We start from the raw sequence: 16,956 nt of genomic DNA on the forward strand, positions 1-16,956 counted from the left end.
AAGCTAATGAATGCTTCTTTGCCGTAGAACTTTGGTTGCTTCACTTATATTATTGGTTGCATTCCATGATTGGAATAAAGTGAGGCTTACTTCTATCTCAAGTTCTTTCAATCTTTTTTTGTACTTGTGCCAATTCTTCTTTAACTGTTGCTTCAAAGTTGTTCATTAATTTTTGTTTCGCCTTCATATTTTCAGTCTCATTCTTCGTTGTAATTTTTAGGAATTTTGCAAGTCTTCTTTCATGATATTTGCTTAATAAGGTATTCTTGTTTTCTGTCTTGCTCTTAATTTTCTTATTTCTTTTTTGTTATTAAAGGTCTAATTTTTTTGCTTCTTATCCTGCTTTCCAATAAACTCCTTATACATAATTAATGTTTAAATTACGAGACAGTTTTACTACTAACCAAAACTCTTTATTTTACTCTCGACACGTGTTTCCCTAACGATGTTAACATCTGGGGAGAAGATTAAAATTAATAATTAAACTAGTTTTCACCATTAGCGAAATACATGTCGAGAGTAAAATAAAGAGTTTTGGTTAATGATAAAACTGTCTCGTAATTTGAGTGTCACACCAAAGGTTCCAACCATAAGACTATAATTGATGTTTGTTGCAACTTCTCTGTCTCTATTTGTAATGGAATTGAGGAACAAATGTATGCTATGAATACACTTTTATGTCAGAAACGCACACTGTTAATTCTCAACGTCAGATTACAAAACTTTGACAGTCAAGTCAAACAGGGACTCATATTGACTGTCTACCTTTAATTGTTTCTAACATAAACAACAAAATTGATTATAACGTCAAGAAACATAGTCTCTTTAAAGACCCATGAAACAATTTGTAAATACTTGGAAGTTTCTATGGAAGAAGACCAGTGATTTTAAGAGAATCCTGACAGTGAAAGCAAGAAAGTACATAAAAACTAGAAAATTCAAAGTATCAGAATTCAAATAAAACAATCTAAAATAACCTAAATTGGGGCGCAAATGATGCCCTTAAATAAAATGAACTACTAAAAACTAAACCCTTTAGATATAGGAATCGATTAGTCTAAATATAAGTAGAATTCTAATTACACACAACATAACTTACTAACCTAAACTACAAAATAAGAGTAAAAACTAACAAATCAGTATAAAAACTATAAGAATAATTAACCTATTTACATTTTGATAGTACTTAATATAAAACACTACATTTTTTTTTATAGAAGGCGGCTGGAATACGAGCAATCCTAAACAATTACCATTAGGCAACAGCCAGAGTCCGGTTACCAAAATGGTGGTGTTTAATTCAAAACTTTTCTGTGCCTGCGGTAATAGTGTGGTGATATTTAATCCTCAAACGTTTGAACGAGAAACTATATTGATTGTATTTAGCACAGAGGTTATAAAACCACCACAAAATCCACCAATTTCTTGTATGATAATATGCGGCAATGTACTTTGGTTATCATTGCTAAACTCAGCTCTTGTCAAATGCTATAATGCTATTACTTATGAATTGATCTATGAGACGAGCGTTGCGCCTGCTGTACAGAAAATGCTAACAAGTAAGTAAAACTACGTATTTATTATAAAATTGCTTTAAAAGAAGTGTTCTTAAACTCCTTCTGTTTATTCTCTATTTTCTTAAAGAAAAGGTTAAGCTCTTATTTAAGAGCCTTATCTTTGGAGTAAAATTTCGAATATTAGAAATTAGTTTTTTTTTCATGTAAGCTAGGATGATTTTTATAATTCTCAAATTTTTAAAAATAGGAAAAAACGTTATATACAGGGTGTTCATTTAAAAACTTCCCACCACGGACTTATCGAAAATCACTTTTTATAAAAAAAAGCATCGAAATACGTCAAAAGGTTTGTCAAGAGGGACAACTTTCTAACCTAAAATTACTTCACCCCTTTTCACCATCTGCCCCCTCCAGGGTCATCCCCTTAAAAATTTTAAATGGCAAGGGGTAATAGCTTGTTTAAAAGGTCTTTCGAAGTCTTTTATTTTGACGTTTGATTTTTTTAAATCGGTCGATTCGTTTTCGAGAAAATTAGAAAAGTCTTTGTTTATATTAATTTGTTCAAATAGAAAACAAAAACATGAAAATATCAGTTTTTATTTCAATAAGTGTTCAAACTGTTGCCCGTTAGGGTTTGCCAAATCTACAATTCGTTTATAATTTAAAACGGAAACTACTAACGTAAACAGCAATTCCGAACATTAGACGTGGAAAAAACTAAATAACAACCTGAATTTTTTCCGCATTATTTTCATCAACACAGATATCCTGGGCGAACTGTATTTATTGTTATACCTGCTTAGTTTTTTATGGTTGCTAAGGAAAATAAAGAATTTATTTTGCCGTCAGTTACATTTGTGACAGTCTTGGAATAGTGAAAATTTATTTGTTGAATTGAAGATTTTACTTCCAAAATGGTTTACACACTAGCCGAAAGAGTGGAAATTATTCTAATTTATGGTGCCCAAAATTAATGTGCTCGCCAAACTGCCGTCACGTTTAATGCCAGACATCCGTAGAAGATAACTTCGCATAGGTATGTTTTGGACTTTGTTACTAAGTTTACTGACACTGGATCTGTTGCAAATAAAAAACGTGATCATCGGCGAATTTTGGATGAAGCAGCTTAAGTTGAAGTTTTGGGTCATTTTGGAATAAAACCTAATACTTCATTACGCAAAATTGTTGCTGCCACTAGTATTTCATTAGGCTCTGTTCAAACAGTTACCAAACTTCATAAATTTCATCCATTCAAAATGAAAATATTGCAATAGTTAACCGAAGACGATTTCGAGAGGCAAGTTGAGTTTTGTGAAAAAATGACTTAAGCGATTAATGATAATACTATTCATGTAAAGAATATCTTCAGTAATGAATGCACATTTTATCTAAATGGATTTGTTAATAAGCATAACTGTAGATATTGGAGCAATGAAACTCCTCATGCATTTGTAGAAGGGCATACCCAGTACCCTCAAAAAATTAATGTATGGGCAGGCATTTTAGGAAATAAAGTGATTGGGCTATTATTTATTAACGGAAATTTAAATGGAGACATTTATTTGGATATGTTGGAATATACCATCAATCCGCTTATCACTGAATCTATTGAAAACCAAATCGATGATGATGGAAACCCTATAATTGATGAGGCTGAAATATATTTCCAGCAAGATGGCGCTTCTCCTCACTATGTTCTTCCCGTTCGGCAATGGCTAGACGACGAGTTTCCAGATAAATTTGGGCTACCGGACCTCCCAGTCTGGATTGAGAGGGAGGCCATGGCGGCGTATAAGAGGATGAGAGATAGCGGAGGGTCGCGCAATGTTCACTTAGGACAAGGCCATATGACAATTGCTCTCAGGATGTGTAAGAACATACCAATTCTGACATCCAGATGCACTACAGAAAGTGACAAACTAAGGTTAAAGAAGGGGTTTCAAGTCGAAATCCCGACAAGGGAAGAATGGTCGGCGAACCAAGATAAAGAGCCAAGTGGTTTCCAGGCCTGGTACATGTAAGGATCATGGATGAAAAGCACCAATTCAGCCGGAGCCGGAGTGTACAGGATGGAAACGAACACAGGGGAATCCTTCCCGCTAGGGAAACACACCACAGTTTTCCAAGCGGAGGTGTTTGCTATACTCGAAGTAGCGAACAAACGAGAGGCATTGGAAGGTGACGGGAGGATTTGCATCTACTCCGATAGTCAAGCTGCCCTCAAAGCGATTCAGAAACCCAGGTCCAGCTCAGCGCTAGTCCAGGAATGCAGAGACGCATTGGAAAGGCTTGCAGCACACAAGGATGTGAGACTGAGGTGGGTTCCAGAACACCAAAGTGTTGAGGGCAATGAGCGGGCCGACGAACTGGCAAGACAAGGTTCCGTTAACCCCTTCGTAGGCCCCGAACTATGTCTCGGTCTTAGCAAAAAACAAATCTCCCAGGCACTTAATAATTGGGCCTGGGAAAAAACAAGGAAGAATTGGAGAAGGACAGAAGGATGTAGACAGGCCAAGGAAATGATGTCAGACCATGATAGCTCTAAAGCAAGGCAACTGCTAACAAAGACCTGACAAAGTATCAAAGACTTGGTGGGAATCCTGACCGGGCACAACAGTCTAAACAGGCATCTACACCTTCTTGGTATAAGAGAAAGCCCACTCTGTCCAAATTGCGGTACAGGGGAGGAAACTTCATACCACATACTAGGTGTCTGTGATAGGTGGAGTCGCCTAAGAAGGAAAATTTTCGGAGCAACAACACTCCAGCGGGAAGATCTTAAAGATCTGAACTGGGACAACGTGCAAGCCTTTATTAAAAGGACGGGCCGACTCAGTGAAGACCGCGCATTGAGAGTGGAGCCGTAGGGGTGGGTGATTCTGGGGTTGGCGAAAAAGGACTGCTCAGGCCTACTTGCCGAGCTCTAGCTCCCCCACCCTTACTACTACTACTATTTCCAGATAAATGGATAGGGCGAAGCGGGCCTATAGAATGGCCTGCTAGATCTCCTGATATAACGCCGTTAGACAGTTAGTACAGTAGTTTTTTTCTATGAGGTCATTTGAAATCTATTGTGTACTCCCCAACCTGAAAGTTTGGATAAACTTCGTCAACGCATCATCGACAGCTGCCATGATATCCCACAACATGTTTTTGAAAATGTCCGTCAGGAATTTGAATATCGCCTATATCATTGTTTGGCCAAAAACGGGCAACATTTTGAACCCTTATTGAAATAAAAACTGATACTTTCATGTTTTTGTTTTCTATCTGAACACATTAAGATAAACAAAGATTTTTCTAATTTTCTCGAAAACAAATCGACCGATTTAAAAAAATCAAACGCCAAAATAAAAGACTAATCGAAAGACCTTTTAAACAAGCTGTTACTCGATACCCCTTGCCATTTAAAATTTTTAAGGGGATGACCCTGGGGGGCAATGGGTTAAAGGGGGTGAAGTAATTTTAGGTTAGAAAGTTGTCCCCCGTGACAAACCTTTTGACGTATTTCGGCGTTTTTTTTTAAACAGTGGTTTTCGATAAATCCGTGGTGGGAAGTTTTTAAATGAACACCCTGTTTTTATTTAACTGTCGCGTCGATTAGCTTTATGTCATACTAGTGACTGACCGTGATGTCAAGGTTTTATGTATTTATATAAGCAAAAAGTAAACACCAAGTACTGTACTGTGTACCTGTTTGGTCTGCCCTTAATGAAGCACCATCAGGGCTAAGACCATAAGGCACTTTAAATTTGCCAGGACATTAGAAAGTATCTGCAACCGTTATTAAGTGTAAACTAAAATAAAATAACGGAAGTTGAAAAATTTGATTTCTGACTATAATAGGTGCTGAACTCTACAATTCAAGATATATTTCTTATATTTTAAATCCTAACTAATTGAATAATTTGGTGACCTCACGATTATTTTTATTTTGTTCTTACTTTCAATCTTAAAAATTTTCCCAGTCGTTAAAAACGATTTAATAATTTTACTCGTAATGTTTTTAATAATGTTTAAATCTGGGTTTTTAATTGAGATATGTATCATCAAAATGCATTTATTTAGCCAAATTAATTAAACACACTAATTTTTTAGGTTGTGATGATATTATAAAGCAACATAAGGCCGCATGTCTTCGAGTAACAGCTTTAGTATACTGTAAAGATCTTCTGTGGATAGGAACATCAGCCGGCGTTCTTCTTACTATGCCACTACCACACATTACTGCGTCTACCGGCAAACTAAACAACATTCCACCTGTTACTGGGTTGCCTCATGGTCACACTGGACATGTTAGAATATTAACATCAGTGGAAATTCCCTATCCTTTAGTCAGAAAAGGCACACCATTAAAGAAATTGTCAAAATCGAAATTACTTTGTGAGATTCCTCAGGTAAAAACTACAAAAATGTTGGTTATATCTGGAGGAGATGGATATGAAGATTTTAGAAGCTCGAATTTATCAGAAGTTGCAGGACGAGAAGACTCTACGAACCATTTGCTTCTTTGGAACACCTGATTTACTATAAAATCAGAAAGTCGAGCACCATTTCAATTTGTTTCTAAAGAAACATTAATTTGATTAGTAAGGGTTTTGCGAGATTCGCTTAAGAAAAAATTTGCCGTCAGGAATTTTTTACAAGACAATAACTGAACCTAATTCCTTAATTTTTTTGAAGCCATATTTGCTTACGTTTAATTGATAAACTTAATTATAAGACATATATTTTTTTTAAATATTTAGTTGTTAGGATATTAGCCTAAAATAAAATAAATAGCTGCTATAAAATGAAAATCTTATACCGTACTAAACGACTATTTTGTATAGAAAAAATTTATTCAACGGGTATTATAGTATTCAAATTATATTTACAAAATAGATATTTAATATGTTGTTAAAATGTATACAAGCCTAACCTCTTTAAACAGTCAATTAAGATAAATTTAATAAATATGCGAATTCTTTTTACTTTGATTTTGAGAACTTTAAGATTATGTTAAATAAATGCCCTAGTGTTTTGAAAATACACTGCCTCTATTGGCTTTAAATACTTATCATATAAGTGATAATAGGAACAAAATGATCGTTTTTTTTTTAAATATATTAGACTGCAGATACATGTGTACTTTTTTGAAAGGTTATATTTTTAACCTTAATTTATCAGAAACTATTTTTATAATAAAATTTAAAAGAATCCCTTAAATAAACTAATTACTTATTTTTAATTAGTTGTAACTTTTATATGTTAATAAATATATCTTCTTTTAATCAGAAAATACGTGAATAAAAAATCATATCTCGAGTGATGTTTGCATATTAACAGTTTCTTTCTTTTTTGGAAAAAATGGTGAACTTTTTAATCCATATCGTATTATATATCGGTTTCATTCTTTAAAATCAGTTGCTAGGTTTTTTACTCAAGTTTGTATGTATAGGTATTGCAAGTTATATAGAACACTGTATGTAAAGTGTCCAAGAATATATGGTCAATCTTCAGAATTCGGATAGCTTGGTTTTTTTTTATTTTCTCCTACAGTCCTTTCTCAAAGAGTTATGTGCCTCTTAGAGGCGCCTCTGAAAATCGGCTCTTAAAAAACTCTTCCTTAAAATGGATCTATACAGACCACCGCTAACATATTTTTAACATTTTCTATAGCCTGTATAATAGAAGTATAAACATATATTTCTTTAAACTAGTAAAAATCTTACTCTGAAAAGGCGCTTTTGAAAAATATCAATTAAATAAACGGTTTTTAGAAATAAAATCTATTTTTGTGTTAATATTTTAAAACAAAATTAAAGAGAAACACAGTTTTAAACCTGAATATTTATTTAAAATTATTAACAACGTAATCTCATTCTAAACGTACGCAGCTTCTAACTCTGGTTAAAAAATGTTAAACCCTTCATTTAAAAGTTCTGATTGATTGTTCTGAAGAATGCTGGTTAGTGATTTAGGCGTAAATGTTTAAGGGGTCAAATTGATCTAGTTCATAAAACAAAATAAATACATGTGGATATTCATATGTTCATCTTGTTTTTTAAAATCGCGTCTTATTCGTAAAGAGAATTAGCATATTAAAGTCTGAATTATTTGCATGTCTGTGCAAAACCCAATTTCAGAGTAATGAGTCGTGAAAAATCTGGCAGATTCATATTTTTGTACAGAGTAGCGACGCAATTGTTGTGCTTTAAGAATTCGATAAACCATCCATTTTGGACAATCAAGTTATTTTCGCATACTTGTAGAAGAATCTGCCTCACTATTATTTTAATTGGTCTCTTCGGCACTTTCACGGCAAAAAATCACGATAATCGTGATAATCGTCTTGATTTGCACAATTACATATCTTTAATAAAAGTTCCTAGAATTATGCACGGCATTTATATTTCAGTCGACGATAAACTCGTTTAAACCTTTTCCGAAACAGAAAATGCTATTGAGAAATGTTGCTTATAAAGGCCATAAGATGATATTTTAAAAAAATCGCAAATATGTCTTGAGGGACATAGTCTATAGATTATTAACGTATTCAAAGGATTATTTTGATTTTCCAATATAAAGTTAATAGTATTTACATAATAGTAGCTCTAACTTTCTCCCACTACTTTATTTTAGTAGATAAGAAAATAATTTACACTTGAAAAATCGTAATTTGCTGAGGTTTACGGTCCGTCCCATGATTTATAAAAAGCATTTTCTTTTCCCTTATAGAAGTTGCGCCTTCTAATGACGATTTTAGGAACATATTTTTATATATAGATATTTTTTTATTCCGCAGGCCATAACGTCTACTTCCTAGATAGAGCAGAGAGCCATTCTTAGTGGGTCTAACTCCGTAAGAAGGGAGAGTAGGAAAAAATTAAGTTTTTATAAATTTAGATGCTAAGAAATCAGGAAGATTGCCTACATATTCTGGAACATTCTGCATATGGATTTTTAACTTTTAGTAGCAATGGCTTACGGGAAATGTATATGTTATTAGTTTATGCCAACATACATTTGCAATATGAAACTATTTATAACCGATTCAAAGGACAAGTTGAAGTAAAAAATCTCATTAGTAGCTTTTTCATTTTTTGTAAGAAGTTTCTAAATAGCATTTAGACTGCTTGACTCTTGATGTTCAGTTTCTTACTACATGTAAAATATTAAGAAGAACTACAAGTTTTGTAAAAAATCAACTTATAGTGGCTTAATATGGAGCTAAGTGTTTTGATGGTTGAAAATTTTTTATGGTACATACTAATATGTAATACCTATAGTCTCTCTCAGAGGTGTTTAGTTCTATAATAGGACCCAGCATTATGAAGAACATCGCTTATTGTTTTTCTGATTTCATCATATGATGACAGTATTACCCATTGTCGTACAACTAAGCAAACAATTGATTATTAAATAAAAACCTAATTTTTCAATCATTATTTGATTAATATTTATATATCTGGCAACACTGCATGTCTTACGTTTAGTGACCATGTAATAACTGTAATTTTTTTTGTTGTTTTTGGAAATTTTTTAATTTTAAAGGTACATTATATTAATGCCTATGGTTATTTTCATTATGAAATACATTTTGACGCTTTTTGTAAGTTTGACTCAATATTCTATCAGAAATAATTCCAAATTTATTATTTTTAACTATGGTGGCTCGATGCAAACGTTTTCTTTTAAATGATTTTAAATCAATAACAGTATTTTGAATTATTAAGAATAATAAAAAGTATAATTAATAATGACCAGTACATTTTTAATGACGGATCGAATCAGAGTTAATTCACATTGGCAACTAAAACGTACATACAATGATGCAAAATATTGAAGGCTCCTGTTTACTTCATATACAGTGACCGCCTAAAGTTCCGCATAAATTCGATAAAAATTAGAGACATGATTTTTTGAGAAAACGCTCGGACCCGTCGATTTTTATTTTAAGTTGCGCATTATTTCACATAAATTTTTGTATACAGGGTGGAACAAAAAAAAAGATATGACGTTATCTATAATTTTTTTAAATGGAATGCTATATTTTTTATTGCACTTATGAAATATAGGCGAAATTCCAAGCAAGTCTCGTATAACACACCTTATCTCAAAATTCAACTGTTTCAGAAATATTTACATTTAACCAAGAAGAAAGCAAGTAAGTACGTCTATTTACAAATTAAGATACAATGGAGGATTAAATGTTATAAACTGTGAAAACTCTTATTAATGTATCAAGTGTTCAAACTGTCCCCATTTACTTCTTGGCAGAAAGCAAGACGGTTTAAAAATTCATGTAAAACTCGGGTGATATACGTCTAATTTCATATTAATTCTATTTTTCAAATCTTCTACGTTGTTTGGCTCCTCAATATAAACTTTTCTTATTTTATAATACTATAATATAATATACTATAATATAATACTTTTTTTATAATACTTTTCAGGTACCCCCCATAGAAAATAGCAGGGATTTAGGTCTGGTGACCTGGCCGGCCACTCTATTGACCCTCTTCGTCCTATCCATCTTCCTGGGATTACTGTCTGGTCTTGTTCGTCTGGGTATAGGCCAGCCAAAGCAGGGATAAGATCTTCTTGAAGAAAATTCAAATCGCGTTATCCTGTTAAGTTTTATTCGAAAAAGTATGGCCCTATTACTTTATTTTCCACGATACCAGCCCAAACATTAATAGATTTACGGTACTGTGTATGAGCCTCAGTTGCCCAGTGTGGATTTGACACTGACCAGTACCGACAATTTTGCCGATTTACTACACCGTTTAAACAAAAAGTTGCTTCATCCGAAAACAAAACTGGTAACACAAACTGACAGTTATTATTGCAAATGCTCATCATTTGCTCGCAAAATTGGTTTCTTCTCATTTAATTCGTGTATTAGTCTAATTTTATGAGGGTGGTATTCATTTACTTTTAAGATGCGTCTTACTGACGTTCCGGCTATATTATTATCAACTGAAATTTGTGAAGTTGCATTGTTTGGATTTTCTTCGACAGAGAGCAGAACGTTTAATTTTGTTTCATCAGAAATTTTTGGACGACCTCATCTTGGCAAATCCCTAACATGACCTAAATTTATGACCTGAAGTTATGAATTTGTGCTCTATTCTACTAACTGTTGACTAAGAAATAGGATGGTTTTGGTATTTGGTATATATCAGTTCACTTACTTCATCAAAATTTCAATTCGTTGGGTTTCCGTTAAATTAGCCATAATTTATTCTGATAAAAAACTATTAATTTTCAAACTGACAGTGACATTCGAATATGGAGATTCTTTACAAGTGCAACCATGGAAATAGAAACAATTGGCAGTGTTCATGACATTATTTTTATCCTCGATTTTACCTTAATTTGTAAATAGACGTACTTATTTATTTTCTTGTTATTTAAATGTATATATTTCTGAATCAGTTGAGTTTTGAGATAAGGTGTGTTATACGAAACTTGCTTGGAATTTCGCCTATATTTCATAAATGCAATAAAAAATATAGCATTCCATTTAAAAAAATGACCGATGACGTGATATCTTTTTTTTTGTTCCACCCTGTACACAAAAATTTATGTGAAATAATGCGCAACTTAAAATAAAAATCGACGGGTCCGAGCGTTTTCTCAAAAAATCATGTCTCTAATTTTTATCGAATTTATGCGGAACTTTGGGTGGTCACTGTAGATAACGTTATAGTAGCGTGTTAGTATAAAGATTTATTTAGTAATTTGTTTTTGATACTGCTTGCATCCTAGCCATATTTATAAGTAATACAAAGCCGAAAAAGTCTAAAAAAGTTACAAGGTTAAGACGGTGCATTACTAACTAAGATTTCCCTATTCGATTCCTTATTTCTCCTGGTATTATTCTTATTTAGTTATTTTTGAAACTTTTCCATCAAAAGATTGATTAGGCAGTGCCATATCAGGTAAAAGGATTCAAAAGCTAAAAGCGTAGAGTTTAAAATGTTTAAATAAACCATAATAGCAATAAAAAAAATTTACTTCATTGCAAAAGTAAAGAGAAGACGACTATCACGACGAATCACTTTTAGACTGTCACCAGAAAAAGTTTTTGCCAAGACCCAACCATCGTCAATAAAATTGGATTTTTATAATTGCCCCAGCGCTATGAACAGATTACAAATAATGGTACGTTACTGTGATGTGAGCTGTGAACCGACCTTAAAATGTATTTGGCGACATTGCCAATCAGATGTAATTGACATGACACATGACATTGACATACATATGAAGGGGATTCTGAATAAAGCAATCGCTTACTAGAAGTTGACCGGAGTTACCGGAGTAGTATTCTTTTCTAAAACCCTTACCAAAAAAGACCAAGTTAAACAGTTACTAATCATGCATATCGGTTTATTTCCATTTACTAGCCTAGGATTATAGGAATTGGTTCTACCTTAATTTATGTCATTAACCCATTTGACCATGAAACTATATTTTTCCGAATTTGTATATTTTTTTCTTACAAACGGTCAATAGAAGGTCCCATAAGTCGAGAAAAAATCATGATTTTTTTTTCAATTTCCAGTTTTGGAAAAAACTGCGGTCCTTTTAAAAGGACGGATAAAGGGCTACTATTAGAAAAATAAGTAAAGACTTTAAAATATGTTTATATATCTTACAAAATGCTTAGCAAAATACTTAAACCTTAAACTTAAAAACTAATTTGTATGATAGTCCACAAAACAGTTTTTTGGGTGAAGACCAACTTCACATTTTTGGCACACAAAATTTGCTTTTTTGTGGCACACAGAACATTTCCGCTGACTCTCGTGGTATGTAACTAAATGATCTAGTCTATCGTAACGTGAGAATTGGAATGCAGTTTTTGGCAATTTCGAAGGTCCTCTCTTAGTTGTTTTCCTGTACGTTTCGAGCAGCTGTGTCCTTAGGTCCCTTCTAAACTGAAGTTGGTCAAGAGTACCGCCATTATTCCTATGGAGTTGCCACGAGTTTTGTAAGGCCATGTCTACACAGTGAGAAAATAACGGAAAATACCACTTTTTACCTCGTACTAAAACTCTATATTGGCTTATGTTTTGGTCACTACGGTCTACACCTTCCATATTTTCGTTGTATGCCTTGATCAATTGAGGCTGATCTATATAAACATGCTTTTTTTCAGCCTGTGAAAATCGTTTGACCTTATTTACTGGCAAAACTGAACATGCATTGGTGGCTAAAGTAACAACGCTGTTGTCATTCCATTTGCATAATGCGATTTCATTATCGGCAACACCCCATTCAAATGTACTTCGTATCTTTTTCTTCAGAACTAGCGCATTGCTAAATGGAGATTGTTTTCACGTATAGTACAAGTTGCCTTGATGTTTCTTAATTTTAGCTCCTTTAGAAGTGACAAAGATGTGAAAAAATTGTCAAAAAATATGTGAAAGGGCTGGTAAGGCATTTTCTGTAAAACATCTGCATATTGGAGAACAACTGACGCTCCCAAACCCAGGTGTTTATATTTGTCCGGAATTGTTGTCGACGCACCTTTAGGGATCAAAATCAAAGATCAAAAATATATCCAAGGCGTAGGGTACCTACCCAAAATTTATACCCCCACCTTATAGGCTTGCCTCGAATAAATTGCTTACCGCTATGTCTCCCAAAATACGGTATCATGGCCTCATCAAGGCTGTGATTCTCTTCAACTGGGGCATAATCAAAAAATTTATTATTTAGGCTCTTGAAAAGAGGACGCAGTTTAGAGTACTTGTCTTTTTTATCAAGGGAAGTATTATCACTGCAATGAAGATTACTCATTATGAATTGAAATCTATCTCTGGAAATAGCGGCTAATATAACTTTATTCTGGGTATCGTTGCAATTTTGCCAATACATATGTCGCCTTGGAACAGTTGTATATCCACTGACAAGTAACACCCCTATGAAGCAGTACATCTCGTCTGCAGTAACGTTACCGGGGCGGTTTTTTTGCTGTGCATAAATATTGGTAAAATTGACAATTTCTCCTACCAAGTTCTCATCAAAGAACAGCTTGAAAATATTTCCAGGAGAACGATTGCTTTGTGCAGTTTGAACTGATTGCCATTGCATAAACGTAGACTCTGAATCTTTATTGAGAGTATAGTCAAACGTCTTTATGTGTTTAGGTCGCCTTTCAACAAAAGTGGACAGTGGTAAATCGTCATCACTGTCTCAGCCGTCTTCACCTTCTACGTCAAATTCAATTTCCGCCGGGGCCCTTAGTTGCACTCCGGGTAAATTATTTGGTACTACATCGTCTTCAGCCCCAGAATCTTCATCGGTATCGCAGTTTTCGTTGGCATTTTCGGGTAGAAAAATTGTAATGCCTGTAGGAATGTCCGACGTAGAGTCATTCTCCAATTCCTCCTGAGATTTCTGCCATGGTTAGTGGCTTTTTCCATTACCTGTAAAAAACCACATAGTAGTATATATTCCTACCCTCCTTTTAAAAGGACTCGTTTAATTGAACGCTCCTGGATTGATCAAGAAGTGTGAAACATAACCACAAATATATCAAAAGGTCAGTATGTTATGTTATTTGTTAAAAACAATCAAAACAAGAACGAAAAAATAAACGAGTTTTAACATATCTTACCTTGAGTCACTCATTGCAAAATCACTAGAAACACAGCGTGTTTTATTCGTCACCATCGATCTAAAAATTAACAAAATCCTCCTTCAAAAACGATCGCGATTGACCTTGTTCAAGATGTTAATTAAATATAATGTGACACTGGCGACATCTTCAAACCGTCAGCTGAATCAGAAAAATACAGGTTTCTTTTTGAAATCCTTTTAGAAGGACGGTAGGCGTAAATGGGTTAAAACAGTTAAGATTAAGCTTCAAAAACTCTAATGCCAGATGTGCGCAATAACCCTAGCGATACTTCCTTATATTTAAACGTAGGCATATCTTTTTACTAGCATAAAGGCGATTATTTATTATTGTAAAGTAATCATCCATCACTGACGTCAGTAACCTACTACTACATATAATACATTTTATATACAGTCTAAGTAAAGATGAGAAAACGTGTCTAGTAAGACTCCTTAGTGTAGTATGAATGTGCAATTATTGCTCGGGTTTAGCCATTTTACATTTTTAAATCATTTTTTAGAAAAGTTTTTTAAAATACTGAATGAATCACTTACTATCTTTATATTTGTATATGCTTAATTTACTCATAAAACGAACTTATTGGAATTTTGGCCAGATAATAAATTCAAAAAAGAAAACTTTGGAGCTGACCCCTTTTTGCACCGGACATTTAAAAAAAAACTTAAATTTCAAAGCTATTTATTAACAACATGTTCTTAAAAGTAATACATAAACATGAACTAATCTTCTGTAAAGCTACCGTATTCTGGCTGAGTAGATTCTTCTTCTCCTTGACACTTTAGCTGGTTATAAAACCACATACAATCAGAAGGGACATATTTTGTGGCCAGTTCTTTCACATGCAAGTATTTGGGGCGCTTAAGTGGTAATGATCCAGAGTAAAGTAGTAATGTAGAAGGAGGAAAAGTTAAGGTTACGCCAGGTTTCTGCAGAGTAAAACAATCCTTAAACATGGACCAGCTGAACTGCTACATTCAACACCTTTTGGTCCATACTCCATGACACGATAAGAAGATATAGCAAATTTTTGTTTCCTTTGATTGGAGACGCACTTTTTTGAAAGTCTTGCTGAAATGAACAGTAAAGTTCAAAATCATTTCTTGTGAAACTGGAACTACTATAAATTTTCGGGACATGTTTTTTACCAATGCAACCCATTCTGCTGGAAACACTATTCTTTCGCGTTTCCTTTTCTCCTTTTCGATTATTCCGAAGCTCCGGTCGCAGGGCAGGAAACTACGTCCAGGTTCTGGATATCTGTGTATAATTTTTGCAAATCTATTACTGTTTGCAAGCGTGTAAAGATACTGAGCCATGGTGTGATTTTTATTTTGCGAGCTGAAGTTATCAGAATATAGGTATAATTTTGTGACTGTTGATGACACAAAAGTTGTATTGCCACAGTTGGCGTTTAAAAATTTCAAAAGAAACATATCCACTCGGTACATGAGGGAGAGGCATATTCTGTTGGTAATAAAAAGCTAACAACTCCATTTCATCTTTTTTCTCCGAAAGTTCTGCAATATCTTCTTTCATTTTAGTGTAAAAATTATTTCATTTCTTCTCATGCAAAGCTTTTTCGGTTATTAGATAATTTTTTACTTCTTCATCATTTTCCGCTGATATAAGGTTATCCAGTCTGTCGCAAGTCTGGCAAGTGTCAGACCGTGGCTTTCCAAATGAGTAGTTGTAATTTGAAACAAAGTGGCGGCAAAAATAGTCGTATGTAACTTTAGGATTTACTTTTTTATTATTTTGGGTGTCAACGTAAATATCAGGTTCGTACTTTTGAAGATAAAGCCCGTGCATTTTTCGCATATTTAGTTCCGGTGACCAGTAAAACTTATTTTCATTTTTTGTGCGGCTATAGTGCGACGATCTTTTTGGGAAGGATTGTATATGTGAACTAATTTGATGTATAATATCCTCGCTTAGCATATTAGGACGATTGCTGTGTTTTTCACGCATGTCTCTGGGTGCAGGAACGTTATCTTTTAAGTTCTTAATAATAATAAACAAAAACAATACAAACATATAATGAACAAAAAGCATTTCTATAAACCCTGTTTAAAGTTGTACCCAGTTTTATATTGTATTCACAGGAACATGAACGTTTCAGTCCTCCACCCGATTTAGGTCTAGATCTACCAACCTTTCTTATAACTATTTGCCCTCCTAAAAATATGTCATGTTTCTCTTTGTTACCAATGATATTGAATATTTTCAAAATATCTTCCTTAGCAGTGTCATTTATTTTTTCAAAACATTTGAACTTACAGTTTTTCCCAGTTTTTCTTTCACTTTTCAGGCATTTATTTTTGTTTTTAATGCCGATATAAGATTTTTCTTCAGCTTTCCTTTTCTTAGAAATATATCTCTTCCAGTTACTTTCATCCCTTGTCCGCTTTTTGACAACTTGTTTTTTCACAACTGTTTGTTTTTGTACACCGTCATCACTCTCAGAATCACTTTGAACTAGCGATGAAATTTCCGCACTTGAATTAAACAGAGAAAAGCGTCTAACACTTGGTCCAGGGTCATCGGGAGGAAAATCAGGGTCTCTGTCCGAATCGTCAAATTGTTCGCTTAAACTATTGCTATCCGACATTTTGCTAACACTATATTATTCAACACGCGCTATAAATTTTACAAAAAGCACGAATTAACGTGAATGAACGCCAGTTACTTACGTACTAAAGTAAACAAAAGAAATAAACGCATGCAAAACTACACCGCGACACGACGTGTTCCACTTGTTTTACAGGTGCTGCATCGAAACGGCTAAACTATGAATTAATTCCG

At 33.8% G+C, this 16,956-nt stretch overlaps 1 protein-coding gene across 3 annotated transcripts in view; it reads left to right on the forward strand.

Annotated features, from left to right (window-relative positions):
- LOC126749096 (rho guanine nucleotide exchange factor 17) overlaps positions 1-9,507 on the forward strand; it is a 344,657-nt gene extending 335,150 nt beyond the window's left edge. Inside the window, exons 12-13 of one of the 3 annotated variants that reach the window (XM_050458723.1) lie at positions 1,218-1,559; positions 5,616-9,507. In XM_050458723.1, coding sequence (XP_050314680.1) covers positions 1,218-1,559; positions 5,616-6,040 — 767 coding nt within the window. In that variant the 3' untranslated portion in view covers positions 6,041-9,507. The remainder of the gene's footprint in view (positions 1-1,217; positions 1,560-5,615) is intronic. The other 2 variants (XM_050458727.1, XM_050458728.1) reach the window with 2 other exon arrangements.
- Positions 9,508-16,956: the final 7,449 nt, after the last annotated feature.

This window comes from Anthonomus grandis, chromosome 22 (genome assembly GCF_022605725.1).
Source record: "Anthonomus grandis grandis chromosome 22, icAntGran1.3, whole genome shotgun sequence".
In the NCBI taxonomy this organism is placed as follows: Eukaryota; Metazoa; Arthropoda; class Insecta; order Coleoptera; family Curculionidae; genus Anthonomus; species Anthonomus grandis.